At 53.1% G+C, this 24,368-nt stretch overlaps 8 protein-coding genes across 8 annotated transcripts; 4 read left to right on the top strand and 4 right to left on the bottom strand.

The window, feature by feature from the left end:
• Positions 1-4,468: 4,468 nt before the first annotated feature.
• CH63R_13492 (uncharacterized protein) lies at positions 4,469-4,857 on the top strand (the record flags this gene model as incomplete). Its single annotated transcript, XM_018308466.1, has 2 exons — positions 4,469-4,637; positions 4,709-4,857. The coding sequence occupies 2 exons, from the start codon at positions 4,469-4,471 to the stop codon at positions 4,855-4,857; spliced, it is 318 nt and encodes a 105-aa protein (XP_018150784.1).
• Positions 4,858-7,347: 2,490 nt separating this feature from the next.
• On the bottom strand, positions 7,348-7,655 carry CH63R_13491 (uncharacterized protein; the record flags this gene model as incomplete). Its single annotated transcript, XM_018308465.1, has 2 exons — positions 7,348-7,360; positions 7,417-7,655. The coding sequence occupies 2 exons, from the start codon at positions 7,653-7,655 to the stop codon at positions 7,348-7,350; spliced, it is 252 nt and encodes an 83-aa protein (XP_018150783.1).
• A 727-nt stretch (positions 7,656-8,382) lies between these two features.
• Positions 8,383-9,834, bottom strand: CH63R_13490 (TTL domain-containing protein; the record flags this gene model as incomplete). The annotated part of the gene is made up of 1 exon (XM_018308464.1): positions 8,383-9,834. One exon carries the CDS (start codon positions 9,832-9,834, stop codon positions 8,383-8,385), a length of 1,452 nt encoding a protein of 483 aa, XP_018150782.1.
• Positions 9,835-11,475: 1,641 nt separating this feature from the next.
• CH63R_13489 (uncharacterized protein) lies at positions 11,476-13,781 on the top strand (the record flags this gene model as incomplete). The annotated part of the gene is made up of 2 exons (XM_018308463.1): positions 11,476-11,766; positions 11,826-13,781. The coding sequence occupies 2 exons, from the start codon at positions 11,476-11,478 to the stop codon at positions 13,779-13,781; spliced, it is 2,247 nt and encodes a 748-aa protein (XP_018150781.1).
• Positions 13,782-13,986: 205 nt separating this feature from the next.
• Positions 13,987-14,897, bottom strand: CH63R_13488 (uncharacterized protein; the record flags this gene model as incomplete). Its single annotated transcript, XM_018308462.1, has 2 exons — positions 13,987-14,632; positions 14,692-14,897. 2 exons carry the CDS (start codon positions 14,895-14,897, stop codon positions 13,987-13,989), a joined length of 852 nt encoding a protein of 283 aa, XP_018150780.1.
• Positions 14,898-15,410: 513 nt separating this feature from the next.
• CH63R_13487 (RNA-binding protein rbm25) lies at positions 15,411-17,701 on the top strand (the record flags this gene model as incomplete). The annotated part of the gene is made up of 3 exons (XM_018308461.1): positions 15,411-15,432; positions 15,484-17,543; positions 17,609-17,701. The coding sequence occupies 3 exons, from the start codon at positions 15,411-15,413 to the stop codon at positions 17,699-17,701; spliced, it is 2,175 nt and encodes a 724-aa protein (XP_018150779.1).
• Positions 17,702-18,047: 346 nt separating this feature from the next.
• Positions 18,048-19,262, bottom strand: CH63R_13486 (UDP-galactose transporter; the record flags this gene model as incomplete). The annotated part of the gene is made up of 3 exons (XM_018308460.1): positions 18,048-18,176; positions 18,239-19,064; positions 19,228-19,262. The coding sequence occupies 3 exons, from the start codon at positions 19,260-19,262 to the stop codon at positions 18,048-18,050; spliced, it is 990 nt and encodes a 329-aa protein (XP_018150778.1).
• Positions 19,263-20,809: 1,547 nt separating this feature from the next.
• CH63R_13485 (Glucose N-acetyltransferase) lies at positions 20,810-21,963 on the top strand (the record flags this gene model as incomplete). The annotated part of the gene is made up of 2 exons (XM_018308459.1): positions 20,810-21,073; positions 21,145-21,963. The coding sequence occupies 2 exons, from the start codon at positions 20,810-20,812 to the stop codon at positions 21,961-21,963; spliced, it is 1,083 nt and encodes a 360-aa protein (XP_018150777.1).
• Positions 21,964-24,368: the final 2,405 nt, after the last annotated feature.

Genomic DNA, 24,368 nt, shown 5'->3' with positions numbered 1-24,368 from the left:
CAGAATGGCGTAGTGACATGACTTGCACAGAGCAATCCTGCCGTTTCCAATATGGGGGGACAAGGTGATAGCGGCCCGTTTCTCGATCGCCTCTTCACTCGGAGTCACGCATCTCCTGTTCACAAACCTGAACTCGGAAGTGGAAAAATAGAAGAAGGGGAAAAAAACAGGAGAAGAGCAGCTCCTCGGAGAATTGCGGCGGGATCGTCGGGATGAGGGGGGCAGATGATGATCTTAGCCAGGGGAGGGGGGTTTGGTGAAGCAAGCAAAGAAACGTACCAAAGCCCCCCCTGAAGCTGAAGCTGGAGCATGAAACAGGAACCAAATTTAGCGGCAAAAGCCTGGATCGATTAAGCTTGTGTTACCGAGGAGACGGATAGCTCAACAGCAAGCAACCTTTACGCATACATGCACACATCACATACATAGTACTCTGTCTGAATCTAGCACATCACACTAAAATGCCATCGATGTATGCTTAATTCCGCATGGCATTAGCTCTGCCTTCCCCCTTACTCAGATTGCTTCTTTCGGTCTTCGTTTTCTGCTCCAGACACACACTCTCTCCAACCTTGCTTTAGTTCCATTCACCCGCCGTCCTTGGCCTTGCACCACTTGCCCACGTTCACTGCCTCTCTAAGCATTACGTGCATATACTCTTTCACTGCCGCTACTGCAGACACACCGCAGCCAATCTGTCATCCCGCAACACTAACACGCTCGACCTTGGCCGATGCCGTCTTGATCGTTTGCCCCCCTTGGATTCTCGCACTTCGCTTACACGGACTACTTCATGACCCGTGCTGCTCTATTATTGAGGCGGCTGCTTAAACTCCTACTCAACTCGGAGCGGGATACATGCCATTCCTAGTATCTCGCTTCCGTCCCGTCAACATAGCATCTTTCGGGATCGCTATCAACCATTTCCGGATTTTTATCATGCCCTCTAAAGCCCAGTTCGAGATCCAACGTCGTTCCGTATCACGTAGCAAACAGTCACTCGAAGAGTCTGCTCCTCGGATTTATCTCGCAGTACTAGCTTTGCCTGCCGTGGCTGACTCTGCCGTCCGCTCTGACATCCTATCGACGACAACCACACGTCCTCGGGCCTCCTCTGTGACAAGCTTGGTACACCTAGCCAGACATTGCCGGCCAAAGCAAATCCAGACATGGGATAACCACCCAGCCCGACCAGGCGCTCCTCGTGACGCCTGGCGTCTTTCTTACGTCCGCGACGCAGCCTCACACGTGGAAAGCATACCGATGTGCCCCGAACCAGAGAGAGAAACATTTACAAATAGGGTTGGGTCGGCATCGACGTTTCCCCGACCGAAATCGAATATCAGTCCATCATCGTATCAACCCCCCCTCCCCCCTTGATTTTCTGCGGATCGTGGTCCCTCCGCTCTTTACCGTCTGTTTAGGGGGGCTCCCGGACACAAGCTACTCTCCTCTCGTCTTTGATGACGGCACACTGCTAGTACATACGATAAACTTTCCGCTTCAAGGTCAGGACAACACCCTGACATCTTAAGTTCCCCCTCAAGAGTTATCGGAGCCATTCCAGAGTGAAGGGGTGCCTGTCATAGTTGTCCCTGAGCACAGTCACCAGGCTGGTCCAAGCCGTACTCCCAGAACACCTGATGAAGGGGGGAGGGGGGGGCAGCGCAAAATCTGATGAAAGAATTCCAATTCTTATGGTTCTGCCAAATAAACTACACGGACATCCCTGGTCGCCATCATGCTTCTGTCTCTCAACCCTATTCGCCCCAAACGTTTCCTTGTCTGGAATTCGTCTCTTTTGCCATCGCCGGTCTCCTCGATGGAAGGCCGTCGACCAATGCAAGTGCCGAGAAGACGAGACGGCTGGGTAACGGGTTGTCAGCCCCTCTCGGCGATGGCATCCACTGTCGATGCCATCGTTCATTCCTTTCCAGGCCACCGTTGGCTATTTGAACTTCTGCCCATGATTTTCTGCCCACACCAACCGGTCCATCGCTCACAAGGTGTTCACCTGCAGCGTCCTGCACCACCGTTCCAGCTTTCATCGCCGGTGTTATCCCGATGTTTCTTCCTCGGCGGGTTGCTTGGCCAAACAGATGACAACTGTTCGCAGGTTCGGCTTTACACCCAATATCGAGTGCGTCATGGCTTCTCGTAACAGTGACGCCGAGGTCGTCCGCATGTCCTATACTCCTAGACTGACGACGATTTGGATACATGGATTATATTCAAATTGCGATCTTTGGCCATGTAAGGTTGTAGAGAAACGAAGGTTTCAATTTCTTGAAGGGGCCTTGATTCAATTTGTCAGCTTGTAGGTTGTTGTTTTCGGCAAATGCTGTTCAGATGATCTCATCAAGAAGAAAGGTCAGGTTGAACTCATCGCCCGGTCACATTTCGAGTTTAAAGGCTCTTGAGGCTCGAGTCTCGTTGGGTGGCGGCGGCTTCTGGGACCACAATCGGTGTCACTGGCTTGAGTGCTGGCCGCTTCTATTTTAGAAATCGGAACTTAGACCTCGCCTGTCAAGTGGCTGAAGGGATAAAATCCAGACCAGCGATTCTCACCCAAGCGCCCTTCTCTTTGACCATCTATCCCTTGCTCTGGGTTTGCGCTCACCATCTGGACTCAACATCACTGACTTACCGCTTAATCTGATGCTATGCTCTTACATGGAGACTCTCTTTGAGCGCTCTCTGTCGAGTTGTGAAAGGTAGAATTGGTCAATCTTTGACTGTTATATTTTCGTCTTCTCGTCATCTCATCACGGCGGTGACATGAAAGTGTTTGGAATGTTAACGTAGCTCGTAACGGTTTTATTTTTTCTGCTGCTCTGTTGGCGAATACGAGTACGTCGGACATACCCTCGCCCCAGACAGATGAAATGTCTCGCTGACACCGGCCACCAAGCCCATTTCACTGAACGAGCAGTACCACCTCCTCGGAGACTTTACAACCTCTCAGGGTCACCCTGAGACCATCTCATAATCCTTTGCCCACCAGGAAAAAGCATTGCGTTATTCGGCTCTTTGAGCCTCGGAGCTTTCAGCGCGGCTGTGGAGATTCGTATGCTGCTTCCCCATGAACTTCCAAGCGAACGGACACACAGCCTAATTCAAATCTTTGAAACGAACCCCTAGTCTTTCTTCACCTTCCCCCAATTACGGAGGAGAGCCTATTTAATCCCCAGGCGGTCCTCCGGTTTCAACTTTCATCCCGACACATGTCGAGATGACGGTCTTATGGCTAGGATCCCGAAACCGGACCGGCTCAGGGAGCCGAGGCCTCCATATGGCCGTTCCCAAGACGGCACGCGGCAGAGACAAATCGAAATTTCATATGGTCTGGTCTATATTTTTGAAAAGAGGATGGATTTTCATCTCTGAGGGGCCAAGTCACCATCTGACTTATCTGAAATACAAATCTCATTCGTGATGGTTGTGTGATCGATATGAGATTGACATGCGACCAGACTCTGGCTGCTGATATGGCACTGGGTCCTGCAGGCCTCGCACAAGAGATAAGCCGCATTAGCCATTCCAGGCCATCTATGAGCCAACTAGCTCCTACACCATCTTTTAACGTGATCCCAGGGGCTGGTCCTCAAAGATCGTCCAACCTCTTGTTGTACAGCTATTGCAGAGAAGCGTCGGCGAAGCTTTACGGCCCATTATACAGCCATACCCAAGGCCATGTAAAAATGACATGAGCTACTGTTATGGGCTCAATTATCAACATTAGTATGGAATGTAAAACGTTCTACGTTTGCTGGGCTGACATGACCTCCATCTTAATTCCAGGCTGGCGGCTTTTGTAGCTTCAGTAACCGTCTGTTGATACGACAAGCCACACCCTATGACAGTACAAATCGCACTTCAAGACAAGGTGATCGATCCATGGTCGTTCTCCGTTGCTATCTAACTCAATGCATTCCATACGTTTCATTGATTCTCGCAAGGTCAACTTTTTGTCGATTTCTGCCTCTCGTGACAACAACTATTGCATCAAACAATTCGCTTTAGTCAACTTGCCTTTATCACGTTGGCGTACCGTCGAGATCTTTTACGTTGCAACGTATCGGGCGTCAGCTCCTCGAATGCTTAACGAACAGCTGATGGAAAGGTAGATTTAGGAAGGGACGGTAGTTTTAGACAGGCACGTGTGGACCTGGGTCACCGTCGCGTTTGTATTGAAATGGCATTTATGATGCCCTCTTGATGTAGCAATAAGAAACTTACCACCATTCCGCAGTCCGAACGCAGCATCTTGGTCAATCTGAGCCAAGTTTTGAAGTTTTATGTCCAAGCAGTTGGCCACTTGCCCCATTTGACCCTGCCGAAATCCAGATCGATGGCTTGGATAACATTTGTAAGCAGTACTCGACGACTTAGGGCTTTCTGCTGACAGATTTTTTAAGGCCGTTCAACCCAGATATACAAAACACGTCGAAACCCTGGTATTGTTACAATGCCACCACCAAGACAGTCGATATCCAGTTCATTGCTGATATATGGAGGAAACCCACAATTTGAACTTAACTCGCACTGCTTCCAACTAGGTCTCTTACGTTCTTACCGCTACACGATTTGCTCACATAAAATGGCTTGCACAACTAGCTGTATAGTATGGCCGGCCGGTAAGCAAACCTCATTACCCCATAATACATATCACGGAGTACTTAATGTGTCGTTTTCTCTCTGTACTAAGAACGCGACTCTGGTTTCAAGCAAACAATGGTGCTTTCCCAGGTGTGCTCTCGAGTAAATGCCGCATCGCAGGCAAGAGCGCCGGATGCAGTAGCTGGCCCAGGTCTATGTCTCAGACGCCGCCCTGCAGATAGCGGCGATGGCAAATAGAATTCCCTAGGATGGTCCAGCATCAATGTAGGGCTGTTTTCGGTCCATAATGCGGACTTGGTGCCATTCGTGGACCGTGAATAAAGCTATTTGCCTCACTTGATTCTTTGTTGCGCTTTTGGATGTCGCGAAAAGGCCGCAACCAACCGCAACCAACCCCACGCGGCGATCACCTAGTAAGCCGCGCTCGATCATTTTATCTAGCAGTCATCGCCTACGCAATTTCTGGCGGGATGCTGGATTTTCTTCGTCTTTGGCACATGGCGGCTTGGTATCCAGTTCTCATATAAGTGGCTTAGGTTCTGTACTCTCATTAGACGGTGCTAGAAAACGCATACCAGAGGTGTTTCCGTTTCCAGTGGCGAGATAAAATGAAATTAAAGATAATTAAAATTAGCGGACTCGTTCTTTCATTCCAATACCCGGTCAACACATGCCGAGCTTTTGTTGACTATCTTCGTCACCATCGCTCCTGATATTCTTCAGGTATTGTTCCTACCTGACAATTTCTTCACCTCGCCCGGTCTATTCTTCGACCGCTTTACTTTCGTATTCTTTTCTTGGCAGCCTCGTTGTATTATTGAGTAATAATGATTTTCTGTTCTAATCTCGGTCGTCGATCGACTATCTGCAAGGTACTGGGCACGCTTTTCATTGCCCCGTACGTGACCTATTCTCAGGATTGCGGCTACGACGGCGGCTACTCCCTCCGATTTCCCGGTCCCTCATGTCCATATGACTCTCCTCTTCAATGCGGGGATGGAGGATTACAGAGCCGGTGTTGTCCAGCAGGCTTATCATGTGTAGGCAATGATAGCTACAGGGGAAATTATTGCTGTTCAGGTCAGTGGAAAGCTTCACAACAATCCAACCCTCACATTTCTAGCCCTCGAAAACTAGCCAAAATCTCTTTTGAACCATGTGGCAGCCTGCTGACTTGTCTACCCTAACATAGGTTCGACAGATTGCTCACCATTGGCGTACGATTTTCCCAAGGTGAGTCGAGCGACAGTTCTATCAGCTACCCAGCGAAGCGCGGCGATGAACGTTGGTTAACGACTCAGTGTCCCCGGTCAACATGGAGTCTTTGGATGACCAACGAGACTCACGATTTCGATGACAAACTGGAAACCGGTGCATGGTGCTGCAAACCTGGCTACAAGGGCGTATACTGGAATAACGGATCGTTTGCCTCCTATCAATGCACCGCAACAACAATCACCTCGCTCCAGCCGAGCTACTACTGGGCCGAACCACTCAGCACCGCGTCGTGCTCAGTGACTGCAACGGCTACTGCAGCCCCCTCGGCTATAGAAAATGGACCGGTTTCACCATCCGCAACCAATTCAACCAGTGTCGGCGCTGATGACCAGACGTCGGCCGGCATGTCAGGAGGGGCGATTGCCGGGGCGGTCGTTGGGAGTGTGACTGGCGTTGTCTTGATGGTGGCAGTGGTCTTCTTCTTGAGTAGGAAAAAAAGGAGATCAAGGAGGATTGAGACACCGCTAGCAGCAGTTCCTGAAGAGGGACACAAGCGGATTGACGAACATCGGCATGAAAGCGGACGGGGGAGTATAAACGAGATCGCCACGGCAGAGCCCCGAATGGAAATGGAAGGAAACACGCCACTTTACGAGCTGGATGCTACTGAGGGTGGTACATTTCCAGAAGTGCCAGTGTCACCTATGAGCCCAGGGCAAGAAAAGTGCTGAGTTAAGGCTTTATGGAGGGGTATGATACTACGTGACTCATCTAAGCAGTCTATATGCAGCGGCTTCTGGTTTCTGTCTCAGGGGCAGTAGCTGATCAGGCGTGTCAGGTCATTAAATGCGATCGACTTTAAACGTGGTGAACCGTATAGGGGGCTGAAGTGAGCTACGTACTTTGAATTTTCGGTATTAAAATGGACGATTAAACTAGAATGCCAAGTGGTGTTGGCATTCGTAAGAGATACAGACTATATGAACGTTTCTGTATAATAACTGATGACTATACTCATCAGCCTAAATGAGTGCTAGTTGCTCCAGCCCAGTGGCAACGTTCCACGCTACATGAGGCCATGTTGATATCGTCTTTGCAAAGCAGACATCAGTTTCTTTGCCTAAAATGTGGTCCTAACTGAAAACGTTAAGTTTTCAAAATAGCTGTCCATCTTCATCGTAGCGTGTCAGCGTATGATGAATAGGTTATTCATACACACTCTCTTCCTTATAGAATTATCATTAGGATTTTCAATCGGAAGATTTCGGATGCTCTTGTAATAAACCATAAGATACTCATCTGAGGCTTGGACTGGCAACCAGTTCTTGTTCATCATTCTCTTACTTTGGCTATATTCTGCGTCGTTACAATGCTTCATTCAAAGAGCCAGAGAAGTCTGGTGACCAACCGTCTCATCCAGACCCCACTGCTCAAATGCAACAAAACGGCTACTTAAGCAGATCACTTGCCAAATCAGGGGCGAGTACATGCCACATTAGACATTCCCTTTTAAGACCGCGAGCTTGATGAGTGCGTCAGCAATATGTTACTAGTACATGTTATGTCAGATCAACTTACAAAGTAGCCCCTGATGAATCGGAACAAACTGCTTTTCCAGATACTGCCACACACTGTCCTTGGCCATTGGAAAGAAGCCTGGTTCCATTCTCGAGGTTGGGGTCGACGTCTGTGCCAGCGAGGTCTCGAAGAGCCTGCTTGTCTGCATTTTGCTGTTTTCTACTGCCCCCGCGCTGAGGCGAGGCGGTAGCAAAGCCAAAGATGGCAACTAGAATGAAGAAAGTGGCTGAGAACTTCATCGTAAAAGTTTCCGAAAAAGAAGAGCGCAATAATGACTGAAATATGTGTTCGGGACAGAGTCTGTGAAGTGTGTCGGCCAGCCGAGAATGAATCTGTTGATGGAGTAATTGAAGTATTGAGCGTGTAGAATAGAAGACGAAAACTCGAAAATGGGGCCGTTTTGTTGGCTTTATACACTCGGAAAACACGTTGACATCGACGACGCAGCTCTTTGAAAGTCACGAAACTGGCATGCGTTCCCGGCAATTTGGGCCGAATTTGGCTCCTGTCACAGACCCGAGACGGCTCCACCGATGAAGCACCTTAACAATAGCCATATATACCGTCCTGAGTTTGAACAAAAGCAGAAATTCTATGACACATCTGCTAAGGTAGGTTTCTGCCGATTTAGTTTCCATTTTACCCCTTGATATCGATATATCGAGCCTCGTATGTTTGGTATCATGAATGGTTTCAACTTTGGAAGTGGTCTTCTGACACTCAGGCAGGATTAAAGGGTTGGGCAACCAATCTTATTCGGTAAAGACAGTCATATATGTAACGATTCATCATGTGCGTTTCATATCCAAAAGAACACCTGTGGGATCTCGATGCATCAAAAATTGATGATGGGGAGCGATTCATTGAAGCAGTTTCCGAATGGAGAGCAACCGGAGATGACACTCAATAACTTGTACAAGCTCATATTTCCTCGAATTCGCGAGGTTCGAAAGCTTGATTTTCTATTTATCGTGAACAGCTCTCTGGCAAGATCTCGGTAATGTTGCTCTTGGCTAATTTATCCGTCTCATCCAAGACGGAGATCAATCGCGTCTTTGCAGCAACATTCCGCTCGTCGTCAAGTCGAGCCTTGCCCATGTGCTCCATAGCCACGCACACAACCGAGTCCATGAGGCGCAATGCCATCGGTCCAGCAATCCCCACATCGTAAAAGGCCGGCGTCTCATTGACTTCTAGTAGCCATGCAATACCATTTGTATCAATGAGAAAGTCCACGGCGAACAGCTCGAAGCATTTTTCCACAGTTGTGAACTTGTCGGCCATGGTATGGGCAGCGGCGCGGAACAACTCGGCAGAAACGCTACAAACCTGGTCAAAGACGTGGGCTTTCCAGTTTCCTGGAAGCAGGTCGTCGGACATTGCCCAAAAGTCCCTCATCGATTCTTTCTCCGTGAACACGTCTTCATCCTGCAGAGCCGTGTTGGTCAAGGACGACTTGAGACTGGGGTTCATCCAGGGTGGCTCGTAATCCTCTCCAGCAAGGAGAGCCAGCATTTCCTTGAACACGTAGACCGTGAGACGTCCCATGGAAAGGACATATGCCCGGACATGCCATTTTCTGTTCTCCACTGGCGGAATAGAGACGATGTATCTTTGAGCCACGAACTCACGCATCTGGGCTGAAGGAATACGTCCGTTTTCCTTGAAAACATATTGCGGCTTTGGGTTTCGTTGGACGCCGTCCGAAGTCGACTTGGTGGAAATGGCTCCAATGGCAGTGACCAAGGCATCCAAAGAGTCTAGGCCCGGGGTTGATAAAGACGGCGAGAATCCAACAGGATTGCTCTGCTCCAAGTCCGACGCAGATTGTGCGATTGGTTCCTGGCCTTCCTCGCTCATTTCGCCCTCATCGTCTTCGTCAGTCTCGTACTCGGCAAGCTCGAGGTGGCTAGCGAGCTCTTCCATGGTGCTGAAGAGCCGGATTCCAGCGCCGCAGTCAACCAACGCGGGTTTCATGATCCACCATTCGCGCTCCTGTCCGGGCTTGTCCTCGTTCTCTTCAAGCGAGTAGAGCAATGAAAGGTCGTCTGCCGCTGTCAAGGCTTCATCAACATATTCGGCGTAGTCGAGAGACAGGCGGACCGTAAGAGGCACATGACCCCTGAGGATGCTGTTTGGTCTCTTCGCCGTCCAGAACTCTACAACCCGCGCGAGATAGTCCTTTCGGGCAAGAGCATCGCTATTGGGATAGGCGTTGATGAGAGCCTTCTTTGCATAGTTCATGACGGCGAAGTTCCGGTTCAGAGCCCAGCCATCACAGAACTGGAAGATTGTTGAACAGTCGGTTGGGAAGTCATCGAAGTCGTCGATGAATTCCGTCTCGGGGACGTGCCGCTGGATATATGTTTTGATATGCTCTGACAGCCAAGGGCATGCGGGCTGGATGTACGCGTGCATAATGAAAGATGTTGGCGAGCAAGATTTCGTTCGGCTTTTCAACGAAAGCTGACCCGTTTCTCGGGGGGGAGTGAAGCTTGCCGGGGGATCGTGGGATGCGCGGCCCTTGATTCCATATGATTGGCTGTTAACCTTGATTGCTTGCAGGAACAACTCCCAGGGAGAGGAAGGTGGAGGGCGAGAGTTCGTGATGCAGTGCTTTGCAGATCTATTGTTGGCGATCTCAAGAGATTCACTGGACATTTATACATTGATCTGCACTGGCGAGGCGTCCTGAAATTGGTGACATTGATTATGCGGCTGGAGCGGCCAAGAAACCCGCCAAGTGGAAGCGCGGATTCCCATTACCTAACCTCCTCGAGCACTTTGCTCTGGCGATTTCTATTAGACATATTGGAATTCACAAACGTAATTCAAATCCAGGCCATATCGAATAGCCTCGTCAGGTTCTCGATGAAAGCCCAAACCTGTTCCCCTTGAACGCCGTCCTCCTTGGAATTACCCCAGTGTATCTGGTTGCATACAGAGAGTTCAGCAGACGTAAGCCCATTCAAACGTAACACAGACGCGCTTCAGCGAATAGGAACCAGGAGCGGTTTAAGAACCTGAAAATTCGTCTCTCGGTTTAGTCATGCAAATCCATGACACTCCTGTTTGGTGTTGTCAAAGGAAACCAGGATTTGAAAGGTAAACCCGGTTACTCAGCGGTTGCAAAATTCAAATTGACTAGCCCCTGGTAGGTCATTAATCATCATCAATTTCCCGACTTATCATGATACCGCTCTGAGAGGGCGAAGACCTCAAGATTCTCCATAACCATATCATCTCACTTTTGGTTGAACAGAACCACCAACAAGACTGAATAGCTTGCTTAGATTTCCTGGTCTCAAACCACAGATAGCGAATGACTTGCTCTTGTTGCTTATTGTTGCAATAATCACTGACTACGTAGAGGAGGTTCAAATAAAAGTACCCAACGTGTAACTATATCAGGGGTCTCGGAGGCAAAAAAAAAAAAAAAAAGACGGTAGACAGGCGTAAGCTCAGACTGGACGCTATCGAGGTTCTGCATGGACACCCGATTTTCGCTGGAACACGTACAGCTTCACAAGGGCTCAGTGGCTTGAGAGCAATGGGGCCGGCAGATGTTGCGGACGTAATCCAGAATCGTGTGATGGAATGTTGAGAAGTGTAAGTATTGCGTTTGTGTATTGAAGTGTGGATATGAGTATTATTTAGAGTGGCCAAGACAGACGGCATCACGCATCGAGCAAAGCTGGGCTGTGGCCGGGTGAAGCCGGGGTGAAGCAAGGTGAGTCTCGGTGACAAATGGCGTGGAGCCAAAGCCAGCCAGCCAACCGCCGGGTGCTAAGTAGCTAACCGAACTGCCATTGAGGGGTGCCCCTGTCCGCTAGGCGTTGCTGGGCTGGGTTCACCCTTCCACCGCTGTTTCCTCCCCACCATCAACACAACAGTTGCGCCTCATGCTTCTGGGGTCTGTTCAATGCGACACGCGCCTGACTAGACGGCCTTTCCCCCCTATCTTCGCACCCGACGGAAGATAGGTGAGAAACGCAGTACGAAAAGTCTCATTTCTGATCTCCTCCCCGACACCAACTGTGCCCACAGCAAAATGTCGCCATGGCGACTCTGCCGCCCAACTCTCTGCTCGCCCGGTCCCGGCAGACGCGCTCGGCAACCATCACGAAATCGTCGAACGGTCCTATCACGCCCTTGATAACCTCGAGTCCCATCTCGACCACGCACGTATCACTTTTTCTCACCAACCTGCGCCTCCTCGATTTCCCCTCGTATCCCGACTGGCCGGACTTTGATGCGCAGACATTCTCCGTACAAAAGAAGCGCATCCACTGCGTGGAATGGACTCTCTACCAGCTCTTTGTCCTCTGGGACCCCGAAGAGGCGCGGAATGTACGTCCGAAAGCCCACAAACCCCCAACTTGAACACTGCTGATGCAATAAATCCGCAGAAGCTCCAACCCTTTTTCCCGCCCCGGGACCATGTTCAATCACTAAACTTGCGAACCGCCCTCCTGCGAAGCCTCGACCAGGCAAAGAAAAACGGCGTCCTCGGACGGGATGCCGTCGTTCGCAAGACCATGCTGGACGAGTGCAAGGGGGAACGGCTGGAGGAGGTTCTCGCCGTCTTTTCGTCCGCCGTCCTGAAGAAGATCGTCGCCCAAGTCTCGGAAGCCGAGTGCGAGTATCCTGCCATCGCCCAGCAGCTGGCACTGGAGAACCGTGGATACAGCGCAGAGCGGACAGAGCTTGTGGCACTTGCTCTCGCCCACCGAGCTTCCATCACCAACGCGATGCGACGAAAGGACGAAGCAAGGAAGCAATACCACGACCTGGCCGAAATGCTCGACCTGAAAGAGAGTGGCATCGCCCGGAGAAGCGAAGAGATCAAGACTACCAGAAGAGTCTCAAAGGGTCGGGACGTCCCAGACGACCTAAAGTTGGATACTTGGCGGACTGTGCGAAATAATTGGGCCGGGAACGAGCAATGGATGGAGACCCTCTTCTACGGCGACTCGAATGCGCGAAAGGATGGCTTGTTGTCGGCACCGTTTGACAGAGTCTGGAGACGCTTGCAGTCTGGCAGACTTTCCGAACTGGAAGACCATGGCAAAGGCCTTTTAGAGCAACTGGACGGCCGAGTTAAGACCCAGAGAGAGAGACTGGCACGTTGGCAAGACTTCCAGGCCAGCATGTTTGGCGACAGGCGCAAGGCCGCCACAACTCACGGTTCACTGCCGAAAACGGCAAAACGGGGCATCGACCTTGGATTTGACGTTCACGAGAACCTTCATATGGGGCGGCTGAGTCCGAGGAAGCAGCTTGCCAAAAAGACCCAGCCCCTCACCGAGGACTATGTAAGAATCCTGCACGATTGCAATGCAGAACTGGCCCAAGTAAGCTCGGCACCCATGATCAATCTCTCGGAAATGCTGGGGCCACGAACGCGCCAGCCCGAAAAACCCGAAATCGACGGAGGCGCAAGGGAGAGCATCGGAGAAGAGACTGTCTCGGAGCTCAGCGAGTTGGAAGACGACATTCAGGGCCTACACACCGGACTGCGGCGTCTTTCGCTGCACGACGATGCGCCCCAACTTGGCAGACACAACGGCCGCCCATCTCTCACGCTCTCCAACAATACTCGAAGGCCAGCAGACCGAACCCCTTCCTTACACAGCCCACCCCTCTTACCCCCTGATGTACCCGCCGAGCTTTCCATACCCCCGCCAACTCCTCCTCTGCCCGAGGAAGAGGAAGTCACCGAAAAGCTGCCTAATCGTCTGCCCAGCCCATCTCCACCAGAAAGAGAAAGAGGGGATTTCACCGCCACGTTTGGGAGGGATGACAGCTCGCCAGAACCGCCCAAGTCTCCTACACAGGAGCTGGCAGACCAGATATTGGACGATATCGATAACGCGTCGCCGTCACCCATCAAACGATCTAAGCCTCGTCATACTTTGTCCCTTGCCGAGCGGACGCGGCTCTCCATGGCTAGGTCCTCGCGTAGCGTCAGGTACGAGGCAGACGATGATGACGACGATGATACCCCGGGGCTGAAGCCTTCCATGGGCAGCGTCAACCAGAAAATGGAGGACCTTACGATCAACATTATCGACGAAGACGACCTGGTGTCTCGTACACGAAAGAGCATGGCGGGCTTCGAAGCCGCTCGGCAGAAAGCCCAACTGGATAGGCAGAGGTCGTTAAAGAAGTCCAGGACGCGGGCGCGCACAGAAACCCAAGTCCCCGTCGTCGAAGAGGAGGAAGCAACGCTTCAGCTAGACCCGGATGCATCCATCCTTGCTGAGGAGCTGATGACGGTGGAAGACATGGAGGCGGTCTTCAGAAGTCGGCCGAGGATTAAGACAAGCCCGGCACCTTCTCCCTCGAGGAAGCCACTCAATTAGTGTTTATAGCGGAATAACGCATTGCCGGCGGCAAAGGGAAAGAGATTGCAAACCTCACAGCTCATAGTTAATAATACATATACCCTCAGCGTTGGAAGGTTGTTTTCCTGTGATTGCTACATATTGTACATCGCCGGACGGAAGCTAGCGCAACATGGCTCAAGAATACCAGGCGGTAGGGAGCCACAATAATTGGATTCTCTTATTACCAGCCCTGGTTCTTCAGTTCCTGCACCCGCTGCACCGTCGCCTGGAAGCCCTCTTTGAAGCGAGCCCTCCATCTCTCACTGACCAACCTCTTGCGCTTCTTTCCCGGACGCTCATGAAACCTCTGCGAATGCCACTGGCGTTTGAGCTTGTTCTTTCTGCACTGGTAGTCGAGGTTTTTCAGGGCCCTGGGCAAGTCAAGGTTACCGCCGAGGTGAATGGTACGTCCAGTGGAGGGACGCGTGCGCAGAGGCGGCTCCTGGTGGCCGGTTGGGTAATGCTTCTTCATGAACTCATCCGACTCCATGGCAATGATCTTGGAGATGTCGAAAACGTCGGAAGTGGCATCGTACGTGAACGGACTGTCGGGCTTCTTCTCTCTAGAGGCAGGTGCAGCGCCGAACAATGCTGCAGGGGGTGGCGGCGGCGGTGTTATCCGAGTAGCGGGTGGCCTGGAGGATGGGGGCGTAGGTGCTGATCGCGAACCGCCCGATCGAGGGGGCTCCAGGAGAGCGGAAGAGGTCGCGAATGTGCGCGGCAGGGCCCAGAGAGACTGTCGGAGTGCCAGCGGTGCCCGTAAGGAGGGATTGCGGATTGTGCAGGAAGTGAGCAGTCTCCTGCTCAGCAACCCGATCTCGGACGCCCTAGGGAGAAAAACAAATTAGATCGGAGGAATCAATTGGCAGCACGATCCCCGACTTACATGGTGTATGCGCACACAATGGGTGTGGACGTGCTACTGCGCTGGCAATCTATGTCACCACCGGAGCTGGGGTTCCAAAAGATTTCCTGTAAAAGGTCAAGACTCAGATCACGAACTGCAGGCCGAGGAGCTGTGTCCGGAGAAGGGTTCTGCCGGCGCCGTAAACGCCCTGAACCGGAAGGAGCCCCACCTGAACAGCCATACATCCAATCAGATAGCTGTCGCGTTCAAGGCTGCTTGGGCGCGTTGGCCTCGCGCCGAATTTTGGAAAGAAATGGGATCCCGATCAGCGGCAGCGCCAGAGCCAGAGCCATCGAATGTCCAAGAGCTACAGAGCTCGCACTTTCACTCCTTTCCCTTCCAACCTGCTCCCAATTCCTGTCGCGCCGTTGTTTTTCTCTCATCGGGCGGCCAATTTCAACCTCTGGATTACAAGACGCCAGCAGCATTCTGCAGTTCCAATAGGCTTGATCTCGCCCAGTCCAGCCACACTCACCCCAACTCATCGGCCAACGACAAACCTAACGATCGTCTCTTTTCGACGGCATTGCCTGACAGCCCGAAATGGCGTATAATCCATATGGAGGTGCGTGTCCCTTACCCCCTCTTCCCTTAACCTTTCCCCGATCTTGTCTTTCTCACTGACGTCTTCAGCAGGAAACCCATACGGGCCCCCTCCGACCTACGGCGGCTTCCCGGGGTCGAACGCCGCTCCTGGCATGGCTCCCCCACCTGGACTAGGTTCGAGATTCCACAAATGCTTGTCGAGAAGCCGTGCTGACTTCATTCTAGGCCCTCCGCCAGGCATGTCTTCCGCTCCGGGAATGGCACCACCTCCCGGTGTCCAACAGTCCAACAACGCACAAGCTAACCGACAAAGCGGCCTGCCGCCCAACTTCCAAGCTCCCGCAAACCTCCCCAACATCAACTTCAGTGCCCCGGTCATTCGGCTCGGAACCATAGGCGCTAAGCCGGGCGGCCCCGATGCCGGGAGGAAGGACAACAATACCGCGACGGGTGGCAGGTCCGGCCTTGGCATGGACCGCGGATACGACCAGTCGAGGGCTGCGGCCAGAGAGCACATGCAGTCGCTGGTTCCCCCCACCAATGAGGAGAAGCTGCGCACCTTGTTCGTCCACAAGATCCCCGAGGGTGTTAGAGGCGACGAGGGCATCGAGAGAATCCTCAATGCCGTAGGCAAGCTCCGGAGATGGGATGCTGCAGCTTCGGTTCTCTCTGATGGCAAAGGCGCCAAGTTCGGCTTCGCCCAATACGAGGACGCCGACTCTTTCGCGACCGCTGCCGACCTACTCCAAGACCTCGAGGTTCCCCTCAAGCGACAGGGCCCAGTGGAGGCGCCTCCAGACGACGATTCATTCGACGGGGTGGAGATGGTCAAGCTCCAGGTTACCGTCGATCCGAACTCTCTCAAGTACCTCGAATCCTACAAAGAAGGCAGAGGCGACGATGGCGCTGCCGAGTCGCGGACGCAAGCCGCCAAAGAAGCATTGCGGCAGATTGTCCGGGATCTTGCCTATCCCAAGACTGCCGCGACGACCGACGGAGAAGGCGACGTATCCATGGGCAACTCGGGTGACAATGTCGAGGTTGTCAACATTCCCTTGGCTCAGGACGACGAGCTTGCGGATATCCCTGCCGAGATGAGAGAGGTTGTTGCTGCCGAGATCGCTGCTTTCAGAGAACGCAGCAATAAACGAGACATGGAACGCCTGAAGCGCGAGGAAGAAATGGAGGAGATGGAGCGCAACCGCAACGGCCCTTCTCGTCCGTCACGACACGACTCTCCGCCACCGTCCAACTCCAACCACATTCCTGTCGGCCCCCGTGGTATGCACAATGCGCCATCCGGGCCCCGAGGACAAACCGGCGGCGGTCGCACCACATCTTTTGTGAATGGCGGCATCTCCAACGCCGATTTCTCCATCAACCGTGAAGATGAAGAGACGGACGCCGACGATGAGGAGCTTCATCAACGGGAGCTCTCGAAGCAAAAGTCCGAGGAAGACAAGATGTATCTCGAGGCGGAGCGGAAATGGGTCAATAGAGAACGGTCTCGGGCGGCGGCTCTGGAACGCGAGAAGGAGCGTGAGCTGCAGGAAGAGGAAAGCCTGGAGAGGCGAATTCAAGAGCAACTGGAGAGAGAGAAGGCCTGGGACGACGAACGAGAAGCATCGAGGAAGAGTCACCTGTACTATCGCGATCACGCAGCCTGGGTCAAGAAGCGGCAGATCGAACGGGCGGACGAGCAGGCCAGAGATGAAGCCGATCGGAGAGCCGAAGAAGACGAACGACGCAGGGAGGCCGCAGACATGGAGAAGGCGCGCGGCATCGCCGATTCCTTCCTGGACCAGCAGGCCCAGGAGATGGAGCAACGGCAACAGGCGGCGGCCTCGGCACCCGCACCGTTCAAGCTGTCGCTTGGAGCGGCCGCCCAGCGTGCTCAGGCTCAGCGTGTGGCACCTCAACGACGAACTGTCGCTGAGGTGGAGGGTCTCCTCGACGACGAGGAGCAAGACAGCACCACCAGGAGGCAACTCATCCCTATCCAGTTTGAGCCTACGACTGCTGCGGACAAGATGACCGAGGAGGAGCTCAGCAAGGCTGTCCGTGCCCTTGCGCAAGAGATTCCCTCCGAAAAGGAGGGCCTGTGGAACTGGAGCGTGCAATGGGACTACTTGGATGAGACCATCATTCGCGACAAGCTCCGGCCGTTTGTGGAGAAGAAGATTGTCGAGTACCTCGGTGTTCAAGAAGAGATGTTGGTAGAGGTGGTCGAGGAGCACCTCCGGAAGCACGGCAAGCCAGCAGAGCTGGTGGAGGAACTTGCGGCGGTGAGTACACATACCACAACCACAACCCCGCTTCGATGCGAGCTCTTTGCTAACCTTTTTTATAGGCCCTTGATGACGAGGCGGAGGACATGGTCAAGAAGTTGTGGCGCATGGTCATCTTCTTCACCGAAAGTGAGAAGAGAGGATATCCGGCGTAGACTAGGCAGCTGTTACCTGTATTATACCGACCTTCCGGCAGCAGCAGCAGCAGCAGCAGCAGCATGTAAGAGAATTCGGCTGTGCCCTTTTGCGGGGTCTGGAAGCTGCGTCCCATCAGACAACTGTTTTTGGTCAACATTTCCCTGGGAAGAAGAGTGAGCGAGGCTTTCCACAGCCATTTCCCCCGAGTTCATGGAGACCAGGGAACTCACTTTACTCGCCAGACCATCCGATGTGCATCAAGTCGTGTAAGCTTTGACACGATACCTTACTTTGACTGCTGTCGAGCAAAAAGGCACGGGTCAGGGGACTTCTCAAACCATGCATTGTACGTGTCGTTCGTTATTAGACTATTGATTCGTTTCTAGGTTTCCTGTTGCTTTCATCCCCATCTTTTGCCCCGCTGACTTGCACCTCGTTCTTCCACAAAGAACCAAACACGCCTCCCAGAACTAGCGCGATGCCAAAGTACAGCTGCAGATTTGGTTAGTACTTCATTCTCCGGCTTTAAAAGTGTGCAATCGTAGATGGCTCACCTCGGAACTCAACGGGTATGACGATGAAAGCATCGGGATCGTGGATGCTGCTAAAAAGCCGAGGCTTTGCGCGTAGTTCTTGGCAATAGTGCTGGCTATGCGGACTGCCCACGATACCAGGAACCCTCCCGTGGCTTGTAGAGAGATCAAAACCCAGACCAAAGCGTTATAGCCGCGGAAGAAGCCTTCCAGTCTGAAGTCAGAGTGCCACAAGAAGCCGCCGATGGCACAAAGGCAACCGTAAGCGGCCAGCTGAGCGTTGCGGACCATGAAGCCATGTTCCGACGCCTTCAGGACGGCCTCCATGTAAACACCGGCGAAGGCGCTGCAACAGCCAGCGACCAACATGGCGACGGCGCCAAAGAGGACATCTTTGCCGTCTTGAGCGACGCGTGGACCGTCAGCGTGGAATGATCGTGCAGCTGAAGCGACCTGCACCAACACCATACCCGTTGCCATGGCGACCAGGCACATCCATTGATGCGGTTTCAGCGTCTGCTTCAGGAGGGCCTTGCTGAAGATAGGAGTCAAGATGAGTTTGACTTGCGAAAGCATCAGGTAGGGTATAATGTCAAGATGGTATGCGCCCAGACTCTGGCTCGTGGCCGATAACGTGTAGAGAAAAGCCGGGATAGCGGAGTTGTCATGGCCACCCCGGACATAAGCCAGGAAGCTGGAGGACGACTGAGAGGTGCCGGCGGCCGTGTGACTGAGAAAGGCCAAGGCGGCGCCGGCTAGGGAAACAAACAGCTTTAGACTCTCGGACAGAATGATGGCACCCAGCGGTTCGTATCGTACAGCATCATCTTCGGGGCGGGTCTGCAATCTATGTTGCAGCTGGTGGGCGGTTAACGGGGATCATCTTGCAACCCCCTCCCTTCTGAATTTCAAAGGACGACGTTCATGCGGGAGGCATGGGTGGCGGTGAATGTAGGGTACGGAAGGATAGGTAGTAGACTCACCAATATGCTGGCTGCATTTTGGCACACGAGCTTTTCGGGTTCTTGTCAGATGCGAAAGTCATGAGGATTGGGTTGGAGCGTTTAGTAGAGACATACTAGGGCGAGTACAACTGCGGCCGTTGTTCGGGCGCATCGGCGACGCGCATCGGTGGTTGCCGCCATGAGCTTCGTTGTCGACTCGTTTCTTTCGCGACGTGGACGAGTAAAGGAGCCGTTTCCAGGGTGTCTTTAGAGATTCTTACTCTGGCCTCTCAGCCTTCGCAGCAGCCCGCAGTGCTTTTCCTACTCTAGCAGAGCCCACCGCGCGCCGGGGTTGCCGTCCGTTGGTTCTGAGATGCGGGAGGCTGTGGGGGAAGGGGGGTCCGGGAGCCGCTGTTAATCTCCTTCACTTTACCTCTACTGTCGTGTTTATGGAACTCGTGTTCGGAGTTGACTCGCTGATTCACCTCATGTTGTCCGTTCTCTCTCACAACTAGTCTATTCACTATCAGGATGATCCCACTCTGGCATTGCTATTAGGGCGTGATTGGTGCAGTGCCAGGCCAATTCCAACTGAGGGCCAGAAGCAGAATCAATCCGCTAACGGAAATACAAATCCGTCGCACCAAGATTCGAATGTCCATCTAAACTTGAAAGTCAAAATGAATGATTGTGCTCTGTATCTTTGTGAAGAAACTGGCTGGATCGACGCACCAAAAGAGGCAAAGTGCTAATCCCCTTGGACCATAATTTCACACGTTATTTTCACACAGAGGCAGAAGGGGGGGGGGGGGGGGGGGGCGGGGGGGGGGGGGGGGGGACACTGTCAGCGTATGCGTATCCTCCCTTCCTGGCACCTTGGCCCTCAATTCGAATCGGTCACTGATCGCGGCCTAAGTATTTACTCGATTTTAGTCGCTTTCGCCGTAACAGCCCTGTCTGTGCCCTGTAAGCTCCATTCTTGAAGAAGATGCCGTTGGCCCCTCGGTCCAGAAAAGACTAATGACACAACTGACAGAAACTCCCCAACCAATCAACAACAACGCGCCTCGCCCACAACTGGGGTCTTTGGCCGTACCGGCAGGGGTCCAAGAATAAATAAAAACGCTTAGTCTCTCGTGGGTCGTCGCGCGCTAACTGACTACGGCTTCCCAAGACCCCTAGATAGGTCGCAAACCCCACTCGGTCTAATAATTGAGGCAGCTGGATACGAGGTGAGTTGCGCCGGTGACCCCTGTTGTCAAGTGAAGCCAGCAAGAGCCCAGACGACGAGAATTGACTTTTCCGTGGCCAGCGGGAGTTCGAGCCTCATGCGCCTTGCCGAGGATTGAATTCACTTACCAACCGGCCGGCCGCCCGCCCCCTTGCTGCGCCTGGGATTCATTGACAACCGTGAAAGCATTTGTCCCCGCCCGACAAGCTGGTCTTCTTGCCTTTCCCATGTTTTGACTCGATTTACTTTTCAAGTTTATTTTCTAATCTCTCATCCGAACTCTTACACACAACGGTATGCCAGTGAGCTACTGACAGGAACACACCCGCATTGCATATTATCAGCGCCTTCAACGGGTTCAGCTTCCTCTCTCCCGCTCACCCTGTCAGACAGAAACGCTCTTCTGCCGGGCTCGACATGCTGCTCTCGACGAGACGCACAATCGCGTTGACGTGCATCGTCTTCGTCTTTGTACTTCTGACCGGCTACCAATCCGTCAAGCACGACTACATACCCAGTCCTTTTCACCTGGGACAAGTCCTGAAGAATGGCACCATCGCCGCGGCCTCGTCGGCGGCTTCGTCTCTCACGACACAAAGTCCATTCTGGACTACCGAGCAGCTCGTGCCTCGGTTCGCTTACGTGCAGTACGCGACCGACATTGACTATTTGTGCAACGCGGTAAGCTTTCCGCCGTCTCTGCGACTTCCTCAAAAAGTACTACGGGCTGACCTACCTCACCCGGCGTTCAGGTCATGAACTTCCATCGCCTGTCGAGGTTCGGTGCCAAGCACGACCAGGTCCTCATCTTTCCGGACAAGTGGACGGCAGGAGATTCGCGGGAGGCCAAAGCCATCAACAAGATTAAGGAGGAGCTTCCCGACCTCGTCCTGCGGCCCTTTGGCCTACTCGTCACCAACAAAGGCGATGCGACCTGGGCTCAGAGCCTTACCAAGTTCCACGCCTTCGACCTGACAGACTACACGCGCGTCTTGGCCTTCGATTCGGACTCGCAGGTCCTCAACAGCATGGATCACTACTTCCTCGCCCCGATGGCCGCCGTCGCCGTCCCGCGCGCCTACTGGCTTAACGAGAAGGACACCCCCGTCGTCAAGCAGGTCCTCGGCTCCCACGTCATGCTCCTCGAGCCCAACAAGGCGCGCTACGAGAAGATTGTCCAGGAGGCCCTGCAGTCGGGCGACTTCGACATGGAGGTTATGAACCACATGTTCAAGGACTCGGCCATGATCCTTCCCCATCGCCGCCTCGCCCTCTTGACGGGCGAATTCCGCGCCAAGGAGCACAAAAAGTACCTCGCCCCCGACGAGGACGAGGAATGGAACGCCATGGGCGAGGTCTCGAGGTCCTACCTGGTCCACTTCAGCGACTGGCCGCTGCCCAAGCCTTGGAGGGCGCACAGCGACGCCCAGTGGCAAGCCGCCCTGCCCGATTGTCCTGAGGATGACAAGGACAAGCCCGATCGCCCGAGGTGCGCTGACCGGACAATGTGGACGGGCATCTACACTGATTTTAAGGCCGACAGGGAGAAGTACTGCAAGGCCTGGCTGTGAATTGCAACAAGGTTGAACTTCTCATGATCCATTCTTATTCGGTTGAGCAACACAATCTTACCTCAAGGTCCTTTGCCCGTTGGCATCTGATGGTGGCATCAGCTGCCAACCGCCAGCCCTCAACACATAGCACAGAGAACAAAGCAAAGAGCATGTCCAGACACTCCTTGTGTGGCGCGTGCTGAGCCGAGAAATGTGCTTGTGTTTGCAGAGACAGGGGGGAGCCCAGCGTCAAGGTGGTTCGTATTGCAATGCGTTTACATTGCTTCGTCGACCTTGGCAGCAGCCCGGGGGGTTCGTTATTGGGGCGAATCGCTCTAACGATCCAATCAGTCAGCGAACCTGCAACCCGCTGACAGAGGACAAGAATTGCGGCGGGGGGCCCCAAGGCCCTAGGGAGAAGACGTCGGACTCAAACTCCGACCCGACTCGGCTACACTTGGGGCCCCGATTCCGTCGCGTACTGCGAGCGGCCCTGGTTGTCACTCGGAAACGGCCCGCGGAAGTCGTCCTTGGGGAAATTACTACCAAACAAACTGGAGTTGCCCAGCCAGGATCTCGGCTTAGGGGTGTTTCCCCTCATGAGCATCGACTAATAACCGACTCCCTTGACTAGACTGGAAGTTCCATGATCCCAAGACTGACTATGAGTGGGTCTCGGGTCGGGACACCGACGGCTGGGGATAGAACCCGGAGCGGAAACTGGGAAATAAGATGGATCGCGCAACGTTAAAAGACTGTTTATTTCCACTTACTCGAGTCCACTCTGTAGTACGTGTGCGGTCAGCACATCCAAGAAGCTCAGCAACCATGGCGAGAAGTCAATCGGGTAGGATCCCTAGGCGTTGCCAGAGAAGTGGCAGAGAAACCAATCGATACATTGCCCCTTTGAGCAAGCCAAACACCTAGTTTTACAATCAAAAAGGTGGTACTACTTCAGAAATTCATGTCGTGATTCTTCAAGCTCTTGTGTATTCAATGGGCCAGTTGTATATGGCTACCGAGCCCCCCTCGGCTGTTGGATAGATTTAGAGGTAAAGTGACCACCAGTTGTTTGACTCTGCCCCTAATTTGCGTAATAGATGCGGTACAATGTTGAACTGTTGTCCATCGCCCAGTCTTTCACGACTGGACATTATTTTTGGCCTCTATCAAAAGTACCACCCGAGGACACCCGAAACCTCCCTTTCCCAACCAACTGGCTCATGCGAGAATACGGGTCTTACCCAGAAACATGCGCGGAGACGCCCCCTCTACAAGGCGCAACTCGTAGAGTCGACAGCGCAAACGTTGGTAAAGCGATATTCTTCAGGTGGGTGCGTAAACACGCTCACACGTACCCGACTCGGCATCTGCCGCTCGCAAAGGACGAGGTTGGCCATTCACGTATGTTCACCGACGGCACAAAGTCATTGCGAGCGAACACCGTTCAACAGCAGAACTTTTTCTAGCCTGTGTACCATGGGCGATAGGCGACGGCCGCAGAACGATGAAGCCTGAGATGTGTTCAGCTTCCTTTTGGCGTCTAGTTTGTTCTTGTCTTTTGGTGCATATTCATAGCACATGGCATCCAGCTTCTTCGGTGGTGCTGCAGTTCTGGACGTCCGTTGTGGCCCCAGTCGCGGCAGATTATGCCTCCGTCGGCCGAGTGTGAGACAGGACGAAACGCCAGCTGAGTGAGTGTCCTCAACAATACGATTGTGCCTTTCGCTGAACTTTCACATAGGACTTGTAGATGAAGCTTGGCAACTTGAAGCTGTGCTTGTTTGGGTTGTTCGAGATCAGTCAACGCCTTGAGCGAATTTGGCTTGGACGAGAATCAGTCATCTTACGTCCAAGATCAACTCCGCGAGGGCTTGTGTGCGCCTGCTCGTCGCGCGAAATCCATCAAAACAACCCACCGAGACGATCTCTCGCCTCGGGATGAAGGCAAACGCCGAGAGACGGCCGCGGTAGCGGCTTCGAGTCAGACGAACACGGCATTTGTTGACGCCGATAACCTTGCGCACAAGAAGAACCTACTTGTACTACTTGCGTCCGAAGGGGGTTTCTGTCAAGTGACTGAGTCTTGATGACTAGCAGGTGACGTTCTGTTTCGGCTCGGTCGGGATGTAACGAAAAGATCGGACGAGGAGCTGATCATTCCTCGACACATGGTGGAAGACATGGCAGAAGAGGACAGAACCGGGGCTGGAATGAAACATCACGAGTCCGGGTGCTTGGCTGCCCAGCTCACGCCCCTTTGGTTGCCGTGGTGATCCGTGCAGTCGTGTTTGAACAGCGCATGCCATGTTGGGCAATGGGAGAAAACGAAACGAAACGAAACGATGACGAAAGAAAAGAAGAGCCCTCAAGGGTTTCGCGTCGATTCGCCTTCTCGCGACGCGAAGTTCCGCCGGTGCCAG

The sequence above is a fragment of the Colletotrichum higginsianum genome, chromosome 10, assembly GCF_001672515.1.
Source record: "Colletotrichum higginsianum IMI 349063 chromosome 10, whole genome shotgun sequence".
Classification (NCBI taxonomy): Eukaryota; Fungi; Ascomycota; class Sordariomycetes; order Glomerellales; family Glomerellaceae; genus Colletotrichum; species Colletotrichum higginsianum.
This window is presented reverse-complemented; position numbering and strand designations above follow the sequence as displayed.